Source organism: Caretta caretta, chromosome 3 (genome assembly GCF_965140235.1).
Source record: "Caretta caretta isolate rCarCar2 chromosome 3, rCarCar1.hap1, whole genome shotgun sequence".
In the NCBI taxonomy this organism is placed as follows: Eukaryota; Metazoa; Chordata; order Testudines; family Cheloniidae; genus Caretta; species Caretta caretta.
In genome coordinates, this window is record NC_134208.1 from 146,524,116 (window position 1) to 146,543,674 (window position 19,559).

General features: G+C 41.7%; 1 protein-coding gene across 5 annotated transcripts in view; it reads right to left on the bottom strand.

Annotated features, from left to right (window-relative positions):
* Positions 1 to 19,559, bottom strand: part of HEATR5B (HEAT repeat containing 5B) — a 100,634-nt gene that overhangs the window by 33,549 nt on the left and 47,526 nt on the right. For all 5 annotated transcript variants that reach the window (XM_075126994.1, XM_048843678.2, XM_048843679.2 and 2 more), the window contains 6 exons: positions 18,789 to 18,978; positions 16,427 to 16,596; positions 8,426 to 8,570; positions 6,754 to 6,993; positions 1,768 to 2,019; positions 146 to 327 (listed from right to left, as the gene is read on the bottom strand). In XM_075126994.1, coding sequence (XP_074983095.1) covers positions 146 to 327; positions 1,768 to 2,019; positions 6,754 to 6,993; positions 8,426 to 8,570; positions 16,427 to 16,596; positions 18,789 to 18,978 — 1,179 coding nt within the window. The remainder of the gene's footprint in view (positions 1 to 145; positions 328 to 1,767; positions 2,020 to 6,753; positions 6,994 to 8,425; positions 8,571 to 16,426; positions 16,597 to 18,788; positions 18,979 to 19,559) is intronic.

Genomic DNA, 19,559 nt, shown 5'->3' on the forward strand with positions numbered 1-19,559 from the left:
GTAAATAAATTGGTGTCTGCAGTACATTCTCACACACACAAAGTTCCTTCACAAGTCATTTAAAACTACAAACTGTTCTCAAAACTGACACTGGCATATTGACAGAAAAATATACAGTTTCCTAAACATATAAAGAAGGACTCACATTAGCCTGATACTGCTCCAGTATCACATGACCTGGAAACTCTGGCTCAGGAACTGATGCAAATTTCTTGATAATGTCTTCAAGTGCCTGGAGACCAGCCATCCGCAGCTGGTTGCTGTGATCAGTTGCAGCCATGAATGCCATACGGATGAGGTCGGAGAGATGGAGCACTAAAAGATCATCTGAAAATAAAAATAATAAAGTCATCAACTAAGTTAAAGATATCCAACTGATGTCCATATCAACACACCTTAGAACTCTGAGACACTTGTAACTATTCACAAATTTCTAACAGGGAGAGTATGTTATAATATGCAAATTTCGCCCAATCTTGAAAAAAGAATTAGTTGCGTATGTTGAAAAAAATTTAATTGAATATACTTTTTTTAATTATTAATATAAATGATCACTTCAGATTTCTGAAATGCCTGTTGTGAAAAACTAAGTGTTATGAATTTGAATCAAAGTAAAAGGAAAGGTCATGAGAAAAAATTGCTCTGAATGTTAAAATACTTTATGTCCGCTTTGAGAACATTTTGCAAAAACAGATTTAATGACTTGTTCCTCATGTTGACAGAAAACCTTGAATGCAATTGCTGTTACAGTCCTATGCCTACAGTGACCCCTGCTGATAAAGGAAGATCTGATCAATTCTAAAACTCAGGTACTGTAGCCAGCCACTGAGTAATTGCAGGTAATATTAATATTTATTTGGGTGCAAATGGGGTTATGTCCTCACTTCTTTGGGACGAACAGCTGGATCCAGACCCTGGGTGAAAGAAAAATGTGTGATGACAGCAAGGGGTAGAGGAAAATAACCCAGAAATCAGTAACATTTCTGTGGAAACTTTCTTCATTTGTTTCTCTTAACATCCTAATCTTAGGTTTTAATGCCAGATATTGTAAGTAATAATTTTTTAAAAATGAATTTCCTTAATTTATTAAAATGTGATAATGAAAAGGACTAATAAAAATCAACAGAAAAGTAGTAAACCCTACAGATGTTATTTTCAAGTCTCTAGATTTTAAAAGAGTTTGTAACTGGTTATGCGAGAACATCTGTGAAGAATATAATGTGGGGAAACAGCACACGACTACTGAAATATGGCTGACTCTCTCATGTTTACCATATAATTATGAAATAAATCAACTGGAATATAAATACTGTACTTACATTTATAGAGCATAGTACACAGAGCAGTATAAACAACTCATTGGCTGTATGCAATTTTAGTTTGTACTGACTTTGCTAGTGTATTTTATGTAGCCTGTTGTAAAACTCGGCAAATATCTAGATGAGTTGATGTATCCCCTGGAAGACTTCTGCGTTCATGTGCCCGTGGTTGAAAACACTGTGTTAGAGTGTAATGAGAATTATTTATTGAGGTGTGGGGGTCTGTCAGGGAAACTGGTCAATGCGATATGTGGTGATGAAGACATGCTAAAGGAGTATACCTTAACTGGACATTTCTCTGCTTTTAATAGTTTGCATGGATAGCTGCTCCCCTTACTCAGGCTTACCTGTTCTTTAACAAAGTTTTCTTTTTGTGGGTATCTTATACCCTTAATATATCTCTTTACAGCTAAGTTTAAACAAAAACACATGCAAATGCTTTAATTACTTTTAGGGTTTCTGAGTTTGGCTGAACGGGCCATGGCCAGATCAAAGTGAGCCTTATTCGCATTCTCACACAGCATGATAATTCGACACAGGCAATCGGCAGCAAATACACGAGTGGCCCAGCGAGGAGCCACAGAAGGCTTCGATTTATCCTCTTCACCCAGAGTAGTAAACATTGTGTCATCATCCATCTCATCTTTCTTCTCCAATTCTTCATCCTTTCCTCCTCCCAAAGGAGCTGCAGTGCTCATGTCTACATCAGAGACACAAAGTCATAAAATTTAGCAATTCCACTGTTAGTAGTAATTTTCAGAAACAATTTACAATGTGAAGTTGTCAACTCTTACAATCCATTCAAAATTAAAATGGAGACTAACTTTTCTATAGGAATTATGGCATTTGAAAATGGAGAAGGGCACAGTAAAGGAATATTAGTAAGTAAAGATGTTTTTTCCCTTCAGCATACTAAAAGTATCCTTCATCTTTTTGAAAGATAAGAAAATGACATTCCTAAAACTCTAGCTCTCTGAAGGTATCTATTACAAAAAATCCCCACTTCCGGGTCCTGTAGCTTAGAAATTTAAACTGTTAAACTGTCAATGCAGAGGATACGGCTGTTACCCATGCTTGAACTCTCATTCCCTTGTAGTAAAAGATAAAATGCATATTAAATGAAAACAAAATGAAAGGCCAATATTGTGGGAAAGGCAAGTGGGCAATTTATTCTAGCACCACACACAAACATGTTTGAGAACAAGCATTACAGGTACTGAAAATAATTTTATTTTCTCCAAATTTGACTACTGTAATAGATTCCCAGTTCAGGATATGAACAAAATGTCAGGGATCTCAACAAAAAGACTATTAGCTAGAAACTGATATGGAAAACCTCAGTATAATTTTGATGCTCTGAGAACTGGACAAGGGATTGATTACACGAAAGCTACCACAGCAACAAGAAGAAACTTATCAGAGGGATAAGCTATCTCAACTGAAAAAAGAAAAGGAGTACTTGTGGCACCTTAGAGACTAACAAATTTATTTGAGCATAAGCTTTCGTGAGCTACAGCTCACTTCATCGAAAGCTTATGCTCAAATAAATTTATTAGTCTTTAAGGTGCCACAAGTACTCCTTTTCTTTTTGCGAATATAGACTAACACGGCTGCTACTCTGAAACCTATCTCAACTGAGTCACCCCATTCCTAAAAAATAATACACTTAGGCTGCAGAAGAGTTGTGGCATTTTAGGGTGAGAAAGGTTGTGCAACCTTTGCAAAAGCATGCCAGAAAACACATGTGGCTGACCTGAAAATTGGCTTTGCACGTGCCAATACATCTCAGATCAAAGACACCCCAAAATAAATTTGAAGTTACTGGCTTACTGAAGAGCAGCAGTGAGAAATGCATTTAAACATGGTTCTCCAGGAAACTATTTGGCCTACTGTACAACTGTCAATTAAAAGAAAAAGCTGAATGCATATTTTACGGATTTTAGAATCTACTCAAAATAAAATGAAAGAGGACCTTTTAACATCAAATATTAAATAAAGTGCCACTACATTAGGGATGTGGGAGTGGGGAAAATGTTAGAAGGATAACTAATTTGTAAGTAGAAATCCGATAACACCTTTGGAAGGGCTCTCGTTTGAACCCATAGCTCCACATTGTATTTATATAAAATAGTGCATGGGAAAAGAGTAGAGAGACTGATTCACACCTGCTTTGCAAGGTGAAGTCAGGAATAAAATCGTCCAGAAAGGAATTTTGAGTGAACGAGTAGAACAAAAGGAGGTTTAATCAATGGTGTAAACACCACGTTAATAACTCTCAGCACCTCATAATGGGAAGTTTTAGATGCACGTAACACTTCCTTCTGCATAAACCAGAAGGCTAATGGCTGAACAGAAACTTGTGTGCATTCAGCATGTTAGTGGAAAGTTAAAACAGTAGTCATATGGACTTTGTACGATAAAGTCTATAGTCCAGACTGAGGGCATGTCTATGCCAGACACGTAAATCGACCTATGTTAGGTCAACTTAAAACCAGGTGGTTCATGCCCACACTACCTTCCTTCTGTCAGAGGTGCACATCCTCACCAGGAGCGCTTCCACCAACTTAAGAGGAGCAGAGTTGGGGGCTGAGAGCTTGAGCTCTCAGCTCCACATGCATCTCCCTGCTGGGAGCTTGGAGGCTGCCCCATTTCTCCTGGATCCCCACCAGGAGCCCAGGAGCTACCAGGACTCCAGGTGCGGAGCTCCCAGTTGGGAGCCCAGCTGTGGTAGGGAGCGGAGAGCCTAGAGGGGCAGCCAGGTTCCTGGTGGTGGGGAGCAGAGAGTTGGGGGGGCAGCTAGGCTTCCAGCAGCGGGGAGTGGGGAGCAGAGGGCGGGGGGGCAGGAGCCGGGCTCCTGGCGGCTGGGAGCTAGGAGCCTCCAAGCAGTACCAGGGCTCCCCGCAAGAATCAGGGATCTGGGAACCTCTGGGTAGCAGCACAGCAGGCAGTAGAGAGCCCAGGCAGCAGCTGGGCTGGGAGCCAGGAGGCAACCAGGGTCTGAGAGGGGCAGGCACAGCCTGACTGGGAGCAGGGAACCTGGGGGACAGCCAGACTTTAGCTGGAGCCCCCTACCTGCTCCGGTGACAACCTGGCTTTCTTGTCAATTTCACAGCTCCAGCATGCCAATGGCATTTTGGGATGTATAAGTAGGGGCACTGCCAGCAGATCGAGGGATGTGATCATTCCCCTCTATTCAACATTGGTGAGGCCTCATCTGGAGTACTGTGTCCAGTTTTGGGCCCCACACTACAAGAAGGAAGCGGAAAAATTGAAAAACGTCCAACGGAGGGCAACAAAAATGATTAGGAGACTGGAACACATGACTTATGAGGAGAGGCTGAGGGAACTGGAATTGTTTAGTCTGCGGAAGCGAAGAATGAGGGGGGATTTAACAGCTGCTTTCAACTACCTGAAAGGGGGTTCCAAAGAGGATGGATCTAGACTGTTCTCAGTGGTAGCAGATGACAGAACAAGGAGTAATGGTCTCAAGTTGCAGTGGGGGAGGTTTAGGTTGGATATTAGGAAAAACTTTTTCACGAGGAGGGTGGTGAAACACTGGAATGGGTTACCTAGGGAGGTGGTAGAATCTCCTTCCTTAGAAGTTTTTAAGGTCAGGCTTAAAGCCCGGGCTGGGATGATTTAGCTGGGGATTGGTCCTGCTTTGAGCAGGGGGTTGGACTAGATGGCCTCCTGAGGTCCCTTCCAACCCTGATATTCTATGATTCCTTAGTATTGACATTTTCTGTAACAATATCTAGGCACAGATTTTATAGCCAGCCAGATCTCATTTGTTTTGTCCCAATATATCTCAGGAAACAGTCATATCTATCTGAAAATGGCACTTTATGACTGCACTTGGAACACCCCTTAAAGCCTCTAGATTGCTTCTATGATAACCTGAACAATAAGGAAGAAAAAGAACAAAAATTTAATACAGTGAAACAGATCCTTCAGCTGATGTAAATCAGCAAAGCCCATGTATCCCAGCTGAGAATCCAACCCAGTATTATAAAATCAAAAATCAAACTAGGACTCCATGAGGTGCCAAGCTCATTCAGTCTCACAAAGTAATTCTTAAACATAAATAAAATAAATAAGATTACTAATCACTAAAAGCACACAAATTAAATTAAAAAACAAAACAAAACATGTTTCCTAACACAAATTGTGAAGTGATGTAGGTGAATGTAGTATGGGGCAGAAAGAGCAAAGCTGGAGAACTCCTTTGCTATCAGCAGTAAAGGAAGAAACTGAGGTTATATGGCCAAAGTAGCCATTACACTCTTTAGGAGAAGCATTTTAATAGTTCAGCATTATAAGATGCAGGAATCGTTACCAGTCAACTGCTAAATGCAAAGGCCAAGAAAGTGTGTTAACTACTGTAATGCTCACCCTTTAAGAACTACCTATATATACACAAAAAGAAAAGGAGTACTTGTGGCACCTTAGAGACTAACCAATTTATTTGAGCATAAGCTTTCGTGAGCTACAGCTCACTTCATCGGATGCATACTGTGGAAAGTTTAGAAGATCTTATTATATACACACAAAGCATGAAAAAATACCTCCTCCCACCCCACTCTCCTGCTGGTAATAGCTTATCTAAAGTGATCACTCTCCTTACAATAAGAAAAGGAGTACTTGTAGCACCTTAGAGACTAACCAATTTATTTGAGCATGAGCTTTCGTGAGCTACATCTGATGAAGTGAGCTGTAGCTCACGAAAGCTCATGCTCAAATAAATTGGTTAGTCTCTAAGGTGCTACAAGTACTCCTTTTCTTTTTGCGAATACAGACTAACACGGCTGTTACTCTGAAACCTCTCCTTACAATGTGTATGATAATCAAGGCCATTTCCAGCACAAATCCAGGTTTTCTCACCCCCCCCCCCCCACACAAAAACTCACTCTCCTGCTGGTAATAGCTTATCTAAAGTGACCACTCTCCTTACAATGTGTATGATAATCAAGATGGGCCATTAGGAGAGTGGGGTGGGAGGAGGTATTTTTTCATGCTTTGTGTGTATATAATAAGATCTTCTAATCTTTCCACAGTATACATCCGATGAAGTGAGCTGTAGCTCACGAAAGCTTATGCTCAAATAAATTGGTTAGTCTCTAAGGTGCCACAAGTACTCCTTTTCTTTTTGCGAATACAGACTAACACGGCTGTTACTCTGAAACCTATATATACACAGTACCAGATTTACTTTAAAATGTGTATGTCTGTACATAGACTATTCAAAACTGATCATGATATTTGCCATTTTCTCTTTCTGAACAAGCTAAAATATTACAATCCAAGAAACGGGTGACAAAACTGAGCATGGATTCCTATCCCACGACAACATAAAGAGCTCCAAATGAATGTTATCAAAAATAAATTAATTCTAAAGATATGTCGTCTTATTATATGAATGTTGTCAAACACTTACCACTGGAGGCTGCTAGGACATCCTTACATAGCATTAGCCAGTGTGAAAGTTTTTCCACTGCCAGGGATGAAAGCATATGTCCCAAGGTATCATGAATATCAGAACACAGCTTTCGATCGGTCTCCCGATCTAACATTCCAAAAAGAACCCCCTCGAGGCCAGTCTCTGTTATATTAACTCCTTGATGCCGACAATGAATATCCCGCCGAGAACCAACTCCTGGTGCAAAAGGGTTAATATCTGTAAAATGAGAGACCAGTTTTTCAATAAGAAACTGAATCTTATTTGTGCCTTGAAATTAGGGCAATAGCAGCATTAGAAAAGGACATTCTGCATTCACTCTTAGTTGCTCAGATCACAAACACAAAGACATTACTACAATTTGTTGTCAATAAACTCTAACATAGTTTAATATATTAAACTTTTTAGAAGTTAAATTCTATGAGATACTGAGCATTTTCCATGAAATGATAAACACTGTCAATTGCCATTAAAGTAAATGGGAGTTGAGAGCACTCAACACCTTGCAGGACATGCTCAGCATCTACCCTCATTGGATCCTGAAGAATCTCTTCTGAGTTAAGTCTTAATTGTGTCCCACAATACTAGAATGCACATGAGTCTGTGGTACAGTGGAAAAATTGTTTGTCTGATAATCCGTTGAAAGAAGGCAGATAATGTTTTTCAATGTTTTTAAAAATTTAAAGTATATAACAACCAGCAGACAATTATATACTTACTATGGAAGGCTTCTGGATATTGTACTTTTTCCTAACCATTCAAACAGGCGAGTAGGAATCATAACTCATTTGAGCAGCAGCAGCAACAGGATAAAATTATATATGTAAAAATTGGGGCAACTGGGAAACCCGACTGGCTACTAAGGATGTTGCTAACAGAACAAAACTGAATATCCTACTCACAGTATACAGAATCATTATGCCCTGTGACAGGGTCTATCAGGTTTTTTCTGCTCCCTGCTACAAGCATTGGTGCCCTAATAGCCCCTATTTACCGAAAACCCACACAGACCAGGCTACCAACAAGACTTCATCCTCCAGAGGCCTAAAAGAGCAAGGAGGAGACACTAACCAATCAGGTGCTAGCACGTCAGTTAAAAAGGCTTGCCTGTGCTTCTCAGGGGTAGCGGCAGGATGAGAGAGGGCCAGAGAAGTGCTAACCCAGAACCCGAAGGCCAGGTCAGGGTCTTGTCCTCAAGCACTGCAATTAAGAGCTTGCCTTTGGAGTTGTGTTTGTTTAAAGGCGCAGACGGACAGATTCTGAGGTTATTTTTATTCAGCTGTTTTAGACTGACCTTAAGTTTATAGCACAGGCCACTTGGCTCTGAGCAGGTGGCAGTAATCTGTGGACTAAGGCAGGGAGCACCTGCAATGCCATTCTTGGCCCCGTGAGAAGCCCCTCCCCCGCCCCCTCCGTGCCATGCCCATTTTCAAAACCAGCAAAATTAAGGGAGAAGAACAATCAGTAAGAGAGAGGAACTATTTATTGGGGGGAAATTCCATTTCTAATTTGTTCTTCATATTTAAGAGGCCAGGGCTACTGTCTTTACTTTTAGCTGGAAATATGGAAATGGCAAGAAACTTCAAAGGAGGTTGGGTTTTGTTTTTGTCTTAAAAAACTCACACACTATATTAGAAAAGGTAACACTTACTGATGCCACTATTCTCTTTGTCACCAGCATTTTTCGCTAAGCTCATGGCGTATTCACACACCTCTGCTGCTTCCCTCTGTGCAAGTTGCCGCAAACATGCCACTGCAGCCCGACGGAGCAATAAGTGAGAACTGCACAAGTGAACCTGCAATCAGAGCCATTGTAAACTGGTAAATTGCTGTGTCTTTATTTAACTGAATCAAAACTGTTAGTGATTAATAACAGCCTCTCACTCAGCTAAATCAAGTGTAGGTCATGTAAACAGTTACAAAGTAGTGTTGCACTTGCACAGAAAGTCAGAATGCAAGAAGCCATTCGGCTGAAAACATTAATTAAAATGGATAAGTCTCTTAACTTACTGAAGGGCGTGCAGCTAACTAAACCTAAACACGATCACATCCTTTGGAAACGAACCTCTGCCTATCAGACACACGTAAGAGAACTACCTGTATCCGCTCACTGCATTTGCACACAGATCTTGAACATCTTTCTCCTGGAGAACCAGCTTGTTTAATTTCTTTCTGAGCTTAATATAATGAAAAAAGAAAAGGAGTACTTGTGGCACCTTAGAGACTAACCAATTTATTTGAGCATGAGCTTTCGTGAGCTACAGCTCACTTCATCAGATGTTTACCGTGGAAACTGCAGCAGACTTTATATACACACAGAGAATATGAAACAATACCTCCTCCCACCCCACTGTCCTGCTGGTAATAGCTTATCTAAAGTGATCAACAGGTGGGCCATTTCCAGCACAAATCCAGGTTTTCTCACCCTCCACCCCCCCACACAAATTCACTCTCCTGCTGGTGCTAGCCCATCCAAAGTGACAACTCTTTACATAATCAAGTCGGGCTATTTCCTGCATAGATCCAGGTTTTCTCACATCCCCCCTACCCCCATACACACACAAACTCACTCTCCTGCTGGTAATAGCTCATCTAAACTGACCACTCTCCAAGTTTAAATCCAAGTTAAACCAGAACATCTGGGGGGGGGGGGGTAGGAAAAAACAAGAGGAAACAGGCTACCTTGCATAATGACTTAGCCACTCCCAGTCTCTATTTAAGCCTAAATTAATAGTATCCAATTTGCAAATGAATTCCAATTCAGCAGTTTCTCGCTGGAGTCTGGATTTGAAGTTTTTTTGTTTTAAGATAGCGACCTTCATGTCTGTGATTGCGTGACCAGAGAGATTGAAGTGTTCTCTGACTGGTTTATGAATGTTATAATTCTTGACATCTGATTTGTGTCCATTTATTCTTTTACGTAGAGACTGTCCAGTTTGACCAATGTACATGGCAGAGGGGCATTGCTGGCACATGATGGCATATATCACATTGGTGGATGTGCAGGTGAACGAGCCTCTGATAGTGTGGCTGATGTTATTGGGCCCTGTGATGGTGTCCCCTGAATAGATATGTGGGCACAATTGGCAACGGGCTTTGTTGCAAGGATAAGTTCCTGGGTTAGTGGTTCTGTTGTGTGGTACGTGGTTGTTGGTGAGTATTTGCTTCAGGTTGCGGGGCTGTCTGTAGGCAAGGACTGGCCTGTCTCCCAAGACTTGTGAGAGTGTTGGGTCATCCTTTAGGATAGGCTGTAGATCCTTAATAATGCGTTGGAGGGGTTTTAGTTGGGGGCTGAAGGTGACCGCTAGTGGCGTTCTGTTATTTTCTTTGTTAGGCCTGTCCTGTAGTAGGTAACTTCTGGGAACTCTTCTGGCTCTATCAATCTGTTTCTTTACTTCTGCAGGTGGGTATTGTAGTTGTAAGAAAGCTTGACAGAGATCTTGTAGGTGTTTGTCTCTGTCTGAGGGGTTGGAGCAAATGCGGTTGTATCGCAGAGCTTGGCTGTAGACGATGGATCGTGTGGTGTGGTCAGGGTGAAAGCTGGAGGCATGCAGGTAGGAATAGCGGTCAGTAGGTTTCCGGTATAGGGTGGTGTTTATGTGGCCATTGTTTATTAGCACTGTAGTGTCCAGGAAGTGGATCTCTTGTGTGGACTGGACCAGGCTGAGGTTGGTGGTGGGATGGAAATTGTTGAAATCATGGTGGAATTCCTCAAGGGCTTCTTTTCCATGGGTCCAGATGATGAAGATGTCATCAATATAGCGCAAGTAGAGTAGGGGCTTTAGGGGACGAGAGCTGAGGAAGCGTTGTTCTAAATCAGCCATAAAAATGTTGGCATACTGTGGGGCCATGCGGGTACCCATAGCAGTGCTGCTGATCTGAAGGTATACATTGTCCCCAAATGTGAAATAGTTATGGGTAAGGACAAAGTCACAAAGTTCAGCCACCAGGTTTGCCGTGACATTATCGGGGATAGTGTTCTTGACGGCTTGTAGTCCATCTTTGTGTGGAATGTTGGTGTAGAGGGCTTCTACATCCATAGTAGCCAGGATGGTGTTATCAGGAAGATCACCGATGGATTGAAGTTTCCTTAGGAAGTCAGTGGTGTCTCGAAGGTAGCTGGGAGTGCTGGTAGCGTAGGGCCTGAGGAGGGAGTCTACATAGCCAGACAATCCTGCTGTCAGGGTGCCAATGCCTGAGATGATGGGGCGCCCAGGATTTCCAGGTTTATGGATCTTGGGTAGTAGATAGAATATCCCAGGTCGGGGTTCCAGGGGTGTGTCTGTGCGGATTTGATCTTGTGCTTTTTCAGGAAGTTTCTTGAGCAAATGCTGTAGTTGCTTTTGGTAACTCTCAGTGGGATCATAGGGTAATGGCTTGTAGAAACTCGTGTTGGAGAGCTGCCGAGCAGCCTCTTGTTCATATTCCGACCTATTCATGATGACAACAGCACCTCCTTTGTCAGCCTTTTTGATTATGATGTCAGAGTTGTTTCTGAGGCTGTGGATGGCATTGCGTTCCGCATGGCTGAGGTTATGGGGCAAGTGATGCTGCTTTTCCACAATTTCAGCCCGTGCACGTCGGCGGAAGCACTCTATGTAGAAGTCCAGTCTGCTGTTTCGACCTTCAGGAGGAGTCCATCTAGAATCCCTCTTTCTGTAGTGTTGGCAGGGAGACCTCTGTGGATTAGTATGTTGTTCAGAGGTATTTTGGAAATATTCCTTGAGACGGAGACGTCGAAAATAGGATTCTAGGTCACCACAGAACTGTATCATGTTCGTGGGGGTGGAGGGGCAGAAGGAGAGGCCCCGAGATAGAACAGCTGCTTCTGCTGGGCTGAGAGTATAGTTGGATAGGTTAACAATATTGCTAGGTGGGGTGAGGGAACCATTGCTGTGGCCCCTTGTAGCATGTAGTAGTTTAGAAAGTTTAGTGTCTTTTTTCTTTTGTAGAGAAGCAAAGTGTGCGTTGTAAATGGCTTGTCTAGTTTTAGTAAAATCCAGCCACGAGGAAGTTTGTGTGGAAGGTTGGTTCTTTATGAGAGTATCCATTTTTGAGAGCTCATTCTTAATCTTTCCCTGTTTGCTGTAGAGGATCTTGATCAGGTGATTCCGCAGTTTCTTTGAGAGCGTGAGGCACAAGCTGTCAGCATAGTCTGTGTGGTATGTAGATTGTAATGGATTTTTGACCTTCAGTCCTTTTGGTACGAAAAAAACTTCAAATCCAGACTCCAGCGAGAAACTGCTGAATTGGAATTCATTTGCAAATTGGATACTATTAATTTAGGCTTAAATAGAGACTGGGAGTGGCTAAGTCATTATGCAAGGTAGCCTGTTTCCTCTTGTTTTTTCCTACCCCCCCCCCCCCCCCCGGATGTTCTGGTTTAACTTGGATTTAAACTTGGAGAGTGGTCAGTTTAGATGAGCTATTACCAGCAGGAGAGTGAGTTTGTGTGTGTATGGGGGTGGGGGGGATGTGAGAAAACCTGGATCTATGCAGGAAATAGCCCGACTTGATTATGTAAAGAGTTGTCACTTTGGATGGGCTAGCACCAGCAGGAGAGTGAATTTGTGTGGGGGGGGTGGAGGGTGAGAAAACCTGGATTTGTGCTGGAAATGGCCCACCTGTTGATCACTTTAGATAAGCTATTACCAGCAGGACAGTGGGGTGGGAGGAGGTATTGTTTCATATTCTCTGTGTGTATATAAAGTCTGCTGCAGTTTCCACGGTAAACATCTGATGAAGTGAGCTGTAGCTCACGAAAGCTCATGCTCAAATAAATTGGTTAGTCTCTAAGGTGCCACAAGTACTCCTTTTCTTTTTGCGAATACAGACTAACACGGCTGTTCCTCTGAAACCTAATATAATGAAAGTAATTCTGTTCTATTCTTCTATGTTTCCATAAAGCAGCTATTCCCCCCTGCAGATTTCAAAATTCTAAAGAGTTTAATTAGAGGAAGTTTGAGTGTAGTGGTTCCAGGTGGGGTGTATTAGCATCCCAGCATGTTGCCCCATCTCCCAAATGGAAGCACAAGTGGGAAATTTAAAAAGCAAAATTGAGAAATCTTATTAATAAAGTTTATTATGCAAGATTTTAAAATGTGAAACACAAATTAAGCCTCAGACTGTAAAAGTGAAGCCAATCAGGAACTCTGGAAAATCTCTTAGCTTCTCTCCCATTTCAGCTCTAAGACAAAGAGACCACACTTTCAAAAATGCTCAGCACTAGGCAACTGCAATTGTTCTCAGATGTTTATCTGGAAGACTGGGCACTTCATTTGGGTGCTGAAATGGGAGGGGACTGTGATAGAGCGTTGGGCAACAACAGCAGAGCCAGCCCTCTGGTCCTCGCAATTCTAATTAATTACTTTAGAGCAAACCTTAATTAAGAAGAGCTGTGCCTAAGGGATGGGCTGAGGAGGACTAAGAGGCTATCTAGACCATTAGGCAGATGATACAAAAGGCATAGAAATGGAGGAAGCAGAAAGAGAGAGGAAGAGAATGCTCTCCCCCCTGCTTGCCTCAGGAGCTGAGGCTCCCTAGACTGTAGGGGTGAGGGTATACAATGTATATGGGTGGAGAAAACTAAAATGGTAAATAAACTGCACTGGGTGTTTTATCAGCAAAAAGGTCTCTGAGCTGTTTGTGGACCTGAGCAGAGGCAGGAGCAAGGCAGCCTGCCACAGGGAGCTCTTTGGCAAAATCTGGTCACTTACTTGGGATGGCCAAATGTGAGCTGTTGGGTGCTGAGCTCTTTGAAAAATCTGGCTAAAAGTGCACAAACAAGCACTTCTCACAACATATACACTTGAAAATAAAGTTTATATTTTCATAGCTGGTATAGCCATCTGGCTAAAGAGGGATAACATTGTGACTGGACCCACAGGGAATAAAATTTGACTCTACACCAGTGTTTCTCAATCTGTGGGTTGGGACCCGAAACTGGCTTGTCAGAATGTTTCAAAGGGCCATGTGGCAGCTCCTGTGGCTCCTGTCCCACTGGGCTAACTTTCCCACTCCAGGCACGGCAACTTCTGGGGTCCCAGAGCCACTTAGGTTTGACCCAGCTGTTATGATGACGGGAGTCTGGGTAGGCCAAATTTGAGTGAGTGGCATTGCAACTCATGAGCCAACAACTCCACTCACACAAATTTGGTCCAGTCAGGGGTGCGGGAACAAAGCTGAGCGGTGCTGCAGGCCTGGAAGTTGCAATGCCTGGGGCGAAGGGGCAAGCCCAGCCAGCCCCACAGCACAGGAGCTGCAGGAGCCACCACTGTGGGGTTAGTGCCAGACAGGACCCAACCAAAACCACCCAAGGGCCTCCACCCCCAGACTATTTACTGGTCGTGACAGGCCATAAACATTTACAAATGGGTGCTGAGCCCAAAAAGGTTGAGAACCACTGCTCTAGTCCAGTTTACATCATGCTTTAGCATTGGTTACTAGGATCCTGTATTCTGCCAGTGACAGAAATTACAATTTTCAATAAAATGGCCACCAGCAATCATTGAATCACTCATGACAACTGTCACTAAAACCTTCTATGTTCAAATCTAAACCATAGTTTATACCACATGTCAGTAAGTACTTCTCAACATGAGAGCTTTCAGATTTCTGTGCTAAGTAACATTTGCTTCTAATATGCTTTGAATCACCTCGAGTACAAGTAAATATTTTTCTTCCAAAAGAATTTTGCAAGCTCCCAACTTTTCTTGAGAGGAAGTAGCTGTACAGGGAACTGTATGTTTTTCAAGGGAGGAGATAAAAAGTGCTCTTTTAGAAACTCTAATCTTGAGTTACCTCGGGGGACATATTTTTTAATAAGTTGAATACACATTTGCTTTCCCTGTATTAGCTTGCTATGAGGGCGGAAATTGCTTTCCCAAATGAAAGGTCATAGAGTGTACAAAATATTTAACACTAGGCCTTTATTTCGTTCATGAATGTCTGAAGGTTTCAATCTTGAAAAACAGACTTTAAGGGATCCTCTAAGTATCATCCTGAAGTTGTTTCAATAGAACTACAACAGAGAACTTTAGGATTTAAATTACTGGAAAGATTATTCCCTGCTTTTAGTTAAAAAAAAAAATGATGATGAAGTACAGAGGCAAAAAAGGAATCTGAAAAGCATATGGAAGAGATTGGTTTAAGTTTGATACATGGTGTTGGTTCCAAACAGAAGACAAAAGCTTGTCACTGATTTCTCTTTCATTTAATGGGGTAGGATTTTTCAACCAGTCCTCTATTCAGCCACCATGTCCACATTTTACTTGTCCAAACAGCTGTGGGAGCATGTGCAAAGCCATTTGTAGGTAGGCTTATCATGGAGGGAACAAGATTTTGGAAGCAAAAGGGAGGAAAGGAAAATTAGGTAGCTGAGGGTTTATGATGGAGCAGGGAAAGGACAGCAGAATGGGATGGAAAAAGATTTCTATCAGCAACAATTACGCCTTGGGTTAACTTCTTTGTCTATAATATTCCTACTGGGAGATCTAGTCATAAAGGAACTGACAGAGATAATTATTTGTCACAAGATGTGGTACATATCAGCCTGTTATTCACACTTAACAGAAGGGCCCACCTCCATCTGTGCTGAGCAATACCTTTTCACTTGGAATTCTCTGCACTCTGACATATTACAGAGTATGGGTCATGCTGAATAAGAGTGCACCAGTTGTGCAAGACAAGGGGATATGTGCTATGGGGGGGAAACTCTAAGGAAACATTGGACAGCAGATTACACAAACAGGGACAAAGTCCCAATTTCAGTATAAATAAGCCTGAGTCCTTTGGTCATTATCTGTGAAGAGTCTGGGACACAGGTGACCAGGGATGTCTTAAAGGGAGGGTCTCTCCCTTAAACTCAATTTTCTGAATGTCTGAGCATAAGTATACTTAACTCCAATGTATTTTTTAAATTTTCATCTAATAAAAGTTGTATTTAAGATCAAATTTTGGATTTTACAGCCCTTGCATCACTTCCTGCCTTCAGGCAGGAAAGCTGGTGCTGTGTTTATTGAGACATGTGACAATACTCACCTGAGCAGCAATGGAGGAACATGGGGATGACAGCAAGACACAGACTCTGCCTTGGACTCTGATAGTAGGAGATACGCCACTTTCCCCACATACACTTCCTTTTTAAGTAGCCATAGGAGATAGGCATGTAAGATAAGGAATGAAAAAGAGGAGACCTTTGGGGGACCCTGAGACTTGTTATTGTGTATTCCTCTCCTTTCCAAGCTAAATAGTCCTAGGGCCTGATTCTCACTTAAACTAAGGCCACTTTACACCACTCTGGCAGAGTAAAGGGATTTAAAGTAAGCGTAACTATAATCTAAGCCCACTTTAAGGCTCCTCTTCACACCCAGAGCAGTGTAAAGTGGCTTTAATGTAAATTAGAAACAGGTCCCTAGTCTTGGGTAAAATTTTCAAAAGTGCCTAAATGACTTAGGCGCCAAAGTCCCTTCATTGATTTTCAATGGGACTTCTGACTTGGGAGCCACTGAGTGCTTTTGAAAACTTTGCCCCTTAACACATATGTATACTCCCCCATAGGCTGATAGCCATTTCTCTTTCCTTTCTGCAGGCCGCAATGCTGAAGTTTCCAGCATTAGAGATGTAGGACAGGACAGACACATTTTACACTCACACAAAGGCTGGGAACCAGACTGGAGAGGTTGACATGGCGGGGTGCAAACATGTGAAGCTGTTGAAGGCAGGATATGGCAGCTGCCTGAACAAGAGAGTCCGAGTGATCTTGTGTGATTGCACATCCCACCAAGCACGAAGAGCGGATTGTTGAAATAGTAGCTCCATTACCTAACAGAATAAAGAATTCTTAACAAAGCGACTTTTTTGTATAGCTGTTATACATTTTAACCTTTTAATCACAAAGCTTCAGAGATGTGAAATTTTTGTAAATTATATACAGCATCACTTTTCTAAATACTTATATTTGAAGTTAACAGCTGCATTACTTCAAAAGGATTCTGTATACAGGGTTAGAACTCACTTTCCATTTTAGCCCAATTTTGACACTTACCCCTTGAACGTTTCAAAGCAATCTGCTAGCCCAAAAAGTCCTTTAAACCTCAAATTTTGCACAACTGATCATTAGCCAGAAAAATTTTGCGGACATTGTTCAGTTAGTCAGTATTTCTGAGATATGGCACTTGTTAAAATGAACAAAGTTTCAGGTTTTGGAAATCTATTTAATTTAGTAGTCTTGGATAAGATTGCATGCATAGACCCATTTCTTAGAATATTAGATATACAATTTTAGAGTTATTTGCTATGGATTTAGTTTTAAACTCTGAATACTTATCACATTTTGACAGGTTTCAGAGAAGCAGCTGTGTTAGTCTGTATTCGCAAAAAGAAAAGGAGTACTAGTGGCACCTAAATTGGTTAGTCTCTAAGGTGCCACTAGTACTCCTTTTCTTATCACATTTTGGAAGACTTTATATTTTTTTGCAGTTTTGGAGCAGTTTAATATATTAACATGCTAGAGGAGTTTCTTAGCTCCCTCAGTTGCATCACTTGGATTCAACAGGTTACAGACAACACAGAATATTTGATTTAAAGACTATGTTGTCTTGCATTTCAACAAGTACCATTCATCATCTTTACAGCACAGCTATAATTACAGCAAAATGTCGTCTCTAAAGAAAAAATTCTGAACAACCTATGTTTGTATATATCAATACTTTTAAAATATCTGGTAAAAATCAATAAGGAAATTCCTAGGCAAAAAAAGTTCAGATACAACTACAAGACCGTAGTTAATAAACGTATTTGAAAGGCAAGGAATTTATAACTGAGGTTTCACTAACAGCCTCACCTATGGCACTTTATCAAAGACCTATGTATATCCACCAAAATCTCCTATGCACCTTAAAGGAAAAACACCATACTTCATCTTTATTTCCAGTTTGGACCGCATACCCTCAGATAACACACTGAAAAATTTGTCAAGGTATAAAGATCTGAGAATACTGAGACTACCTCATTATTGGAGTTAGATAGTTTTGGCACCAATTCATATGGCCACCTGCAACATATATGGTAATTTACTGCAATATCTTTGGGAGTTCTTACTATATTAAGTTTATGTATCATTGTGAGCCAGGGATTGTATGCAATTCCACGGAGAGGGTGGCCACAGTTCCTCCAGGAACTAAGGACAGTGGGGAGTGATTAGGCAAATTCACTCAGGTCTAACATCTCCAGAGAAGTACCACCACCTGGAGAGGCTCACATATACTAACTAGTTCAAACTGGATTCCCCAGAGACCAAAAGACAAAGAAAAGAGTTTTGGAAAAACAGCCTGAATTTAAACTGACTCAGGGCCTTTTATCTGATTTAGCTAAGAGACAGGACCTTCTGACCAAGGTGAGTCTGGGAGAAATCCCTGTAGAAGAGCTGGAAGGGCTGAAGTTGGGATGACCTTTGGTAAGCTTTTTAGCATGCATATAACGGGGGGGGGGGGGGGGGGGTTATAGATTTCATATGTTTTTTTCTGTAATCTTTCGCCTTAAGAATAAATGTGCTTGCTTATAAAGACCTGCATGGTAACTTGTAACTGCTGGCGATTACAATTGTTCACAGCCTCCGGAGAGAACGCAAAGTGCAGATGCTGGACTGTTTAGGCAATCTGGCTTGCTGGAGATATCACAGAGTGGGCAAGGAATTGTGTAGCCTTGAAAATCCCTTGTCAAGAGGGAGAGAGATGAAGGTCTTTACCCAGGAGAGCTGACAGTTGAGGAGCTCGGAGCCTAGAGTGGGTGCCCTTGAGGGATCATGGAGGAGGAAATACAGGTGCAGTCGCCCTGAATTGTGTCACCATCAATACACACGGTGCAGTTGCAGATAGACAAACCCTACACACCAATCACAATGCTTCATTATCTGCCACCATGCAATACTTTAACAGCCAGCTGACATTAAGAAACAGCATCTATCCTATTTATAACCTTAACTTTATCTTAATTAAATTGCAGATTAAACTTACCTTGCAGCTCAGGGCCAACCGTAGTTATTATAGCCCCAAGACATCGGCCCAAACACTGATGTACTTCTGTATGCGATGGTGGAACTGTCAAGAGCAGGGTAAGAACTAGAGACAGAGTAGGCTCCACATATCCCCGGTACATTGGCCCACTAGAGTCCACTATCAAGGCAAGTGAATGGAGAGACCAAGTCTATAATAAATCAAAGAGATTTTTGGTTCTGAGTCATATAAGTTTGTTTAGTTTAGAGTTTTGACGATTTATTTATAGTCGCTATGGCTCTCACCACCCTTGTCTAAACATTTCTATTTTAACCCTCTGTTTTTAAGAACATCTTCGTCACCCCACAATCTGGAACATTCACTTCTGGGCTGAAATTTCCCAGGCTTGGTCTCTGCCTGCAGGTGAATTTTTGTTTGTTTGAATAAAAATGGCTACGCTGTTTGAGAATGAGAAGAAAAGGATGCATATATTTTTTCCACTATATAAAAAAGTTTGACACAATTTTGAAAGCCAAAACTGGGGCAGAAAGTTGAAATTAGACTCAGAAATGGTCCTCGAGAAGACGTGCCTGAACCAATGGAAACAGGTTTTCATTTGATAATGTTATGGCCAATTGAAATTCTCAGCTTGCATATACAGTGCATTTTGCACTGAGTTTTCTTTCTAAACTCTTAAAAGTGAAGCTAAGGAAGGCCACGCTGCTCATATGTAGTTAACTTAGCTGCACTGGAGAAAGGTAGTGAAGGGCAAAGCCCTGGTCTCATTCACTG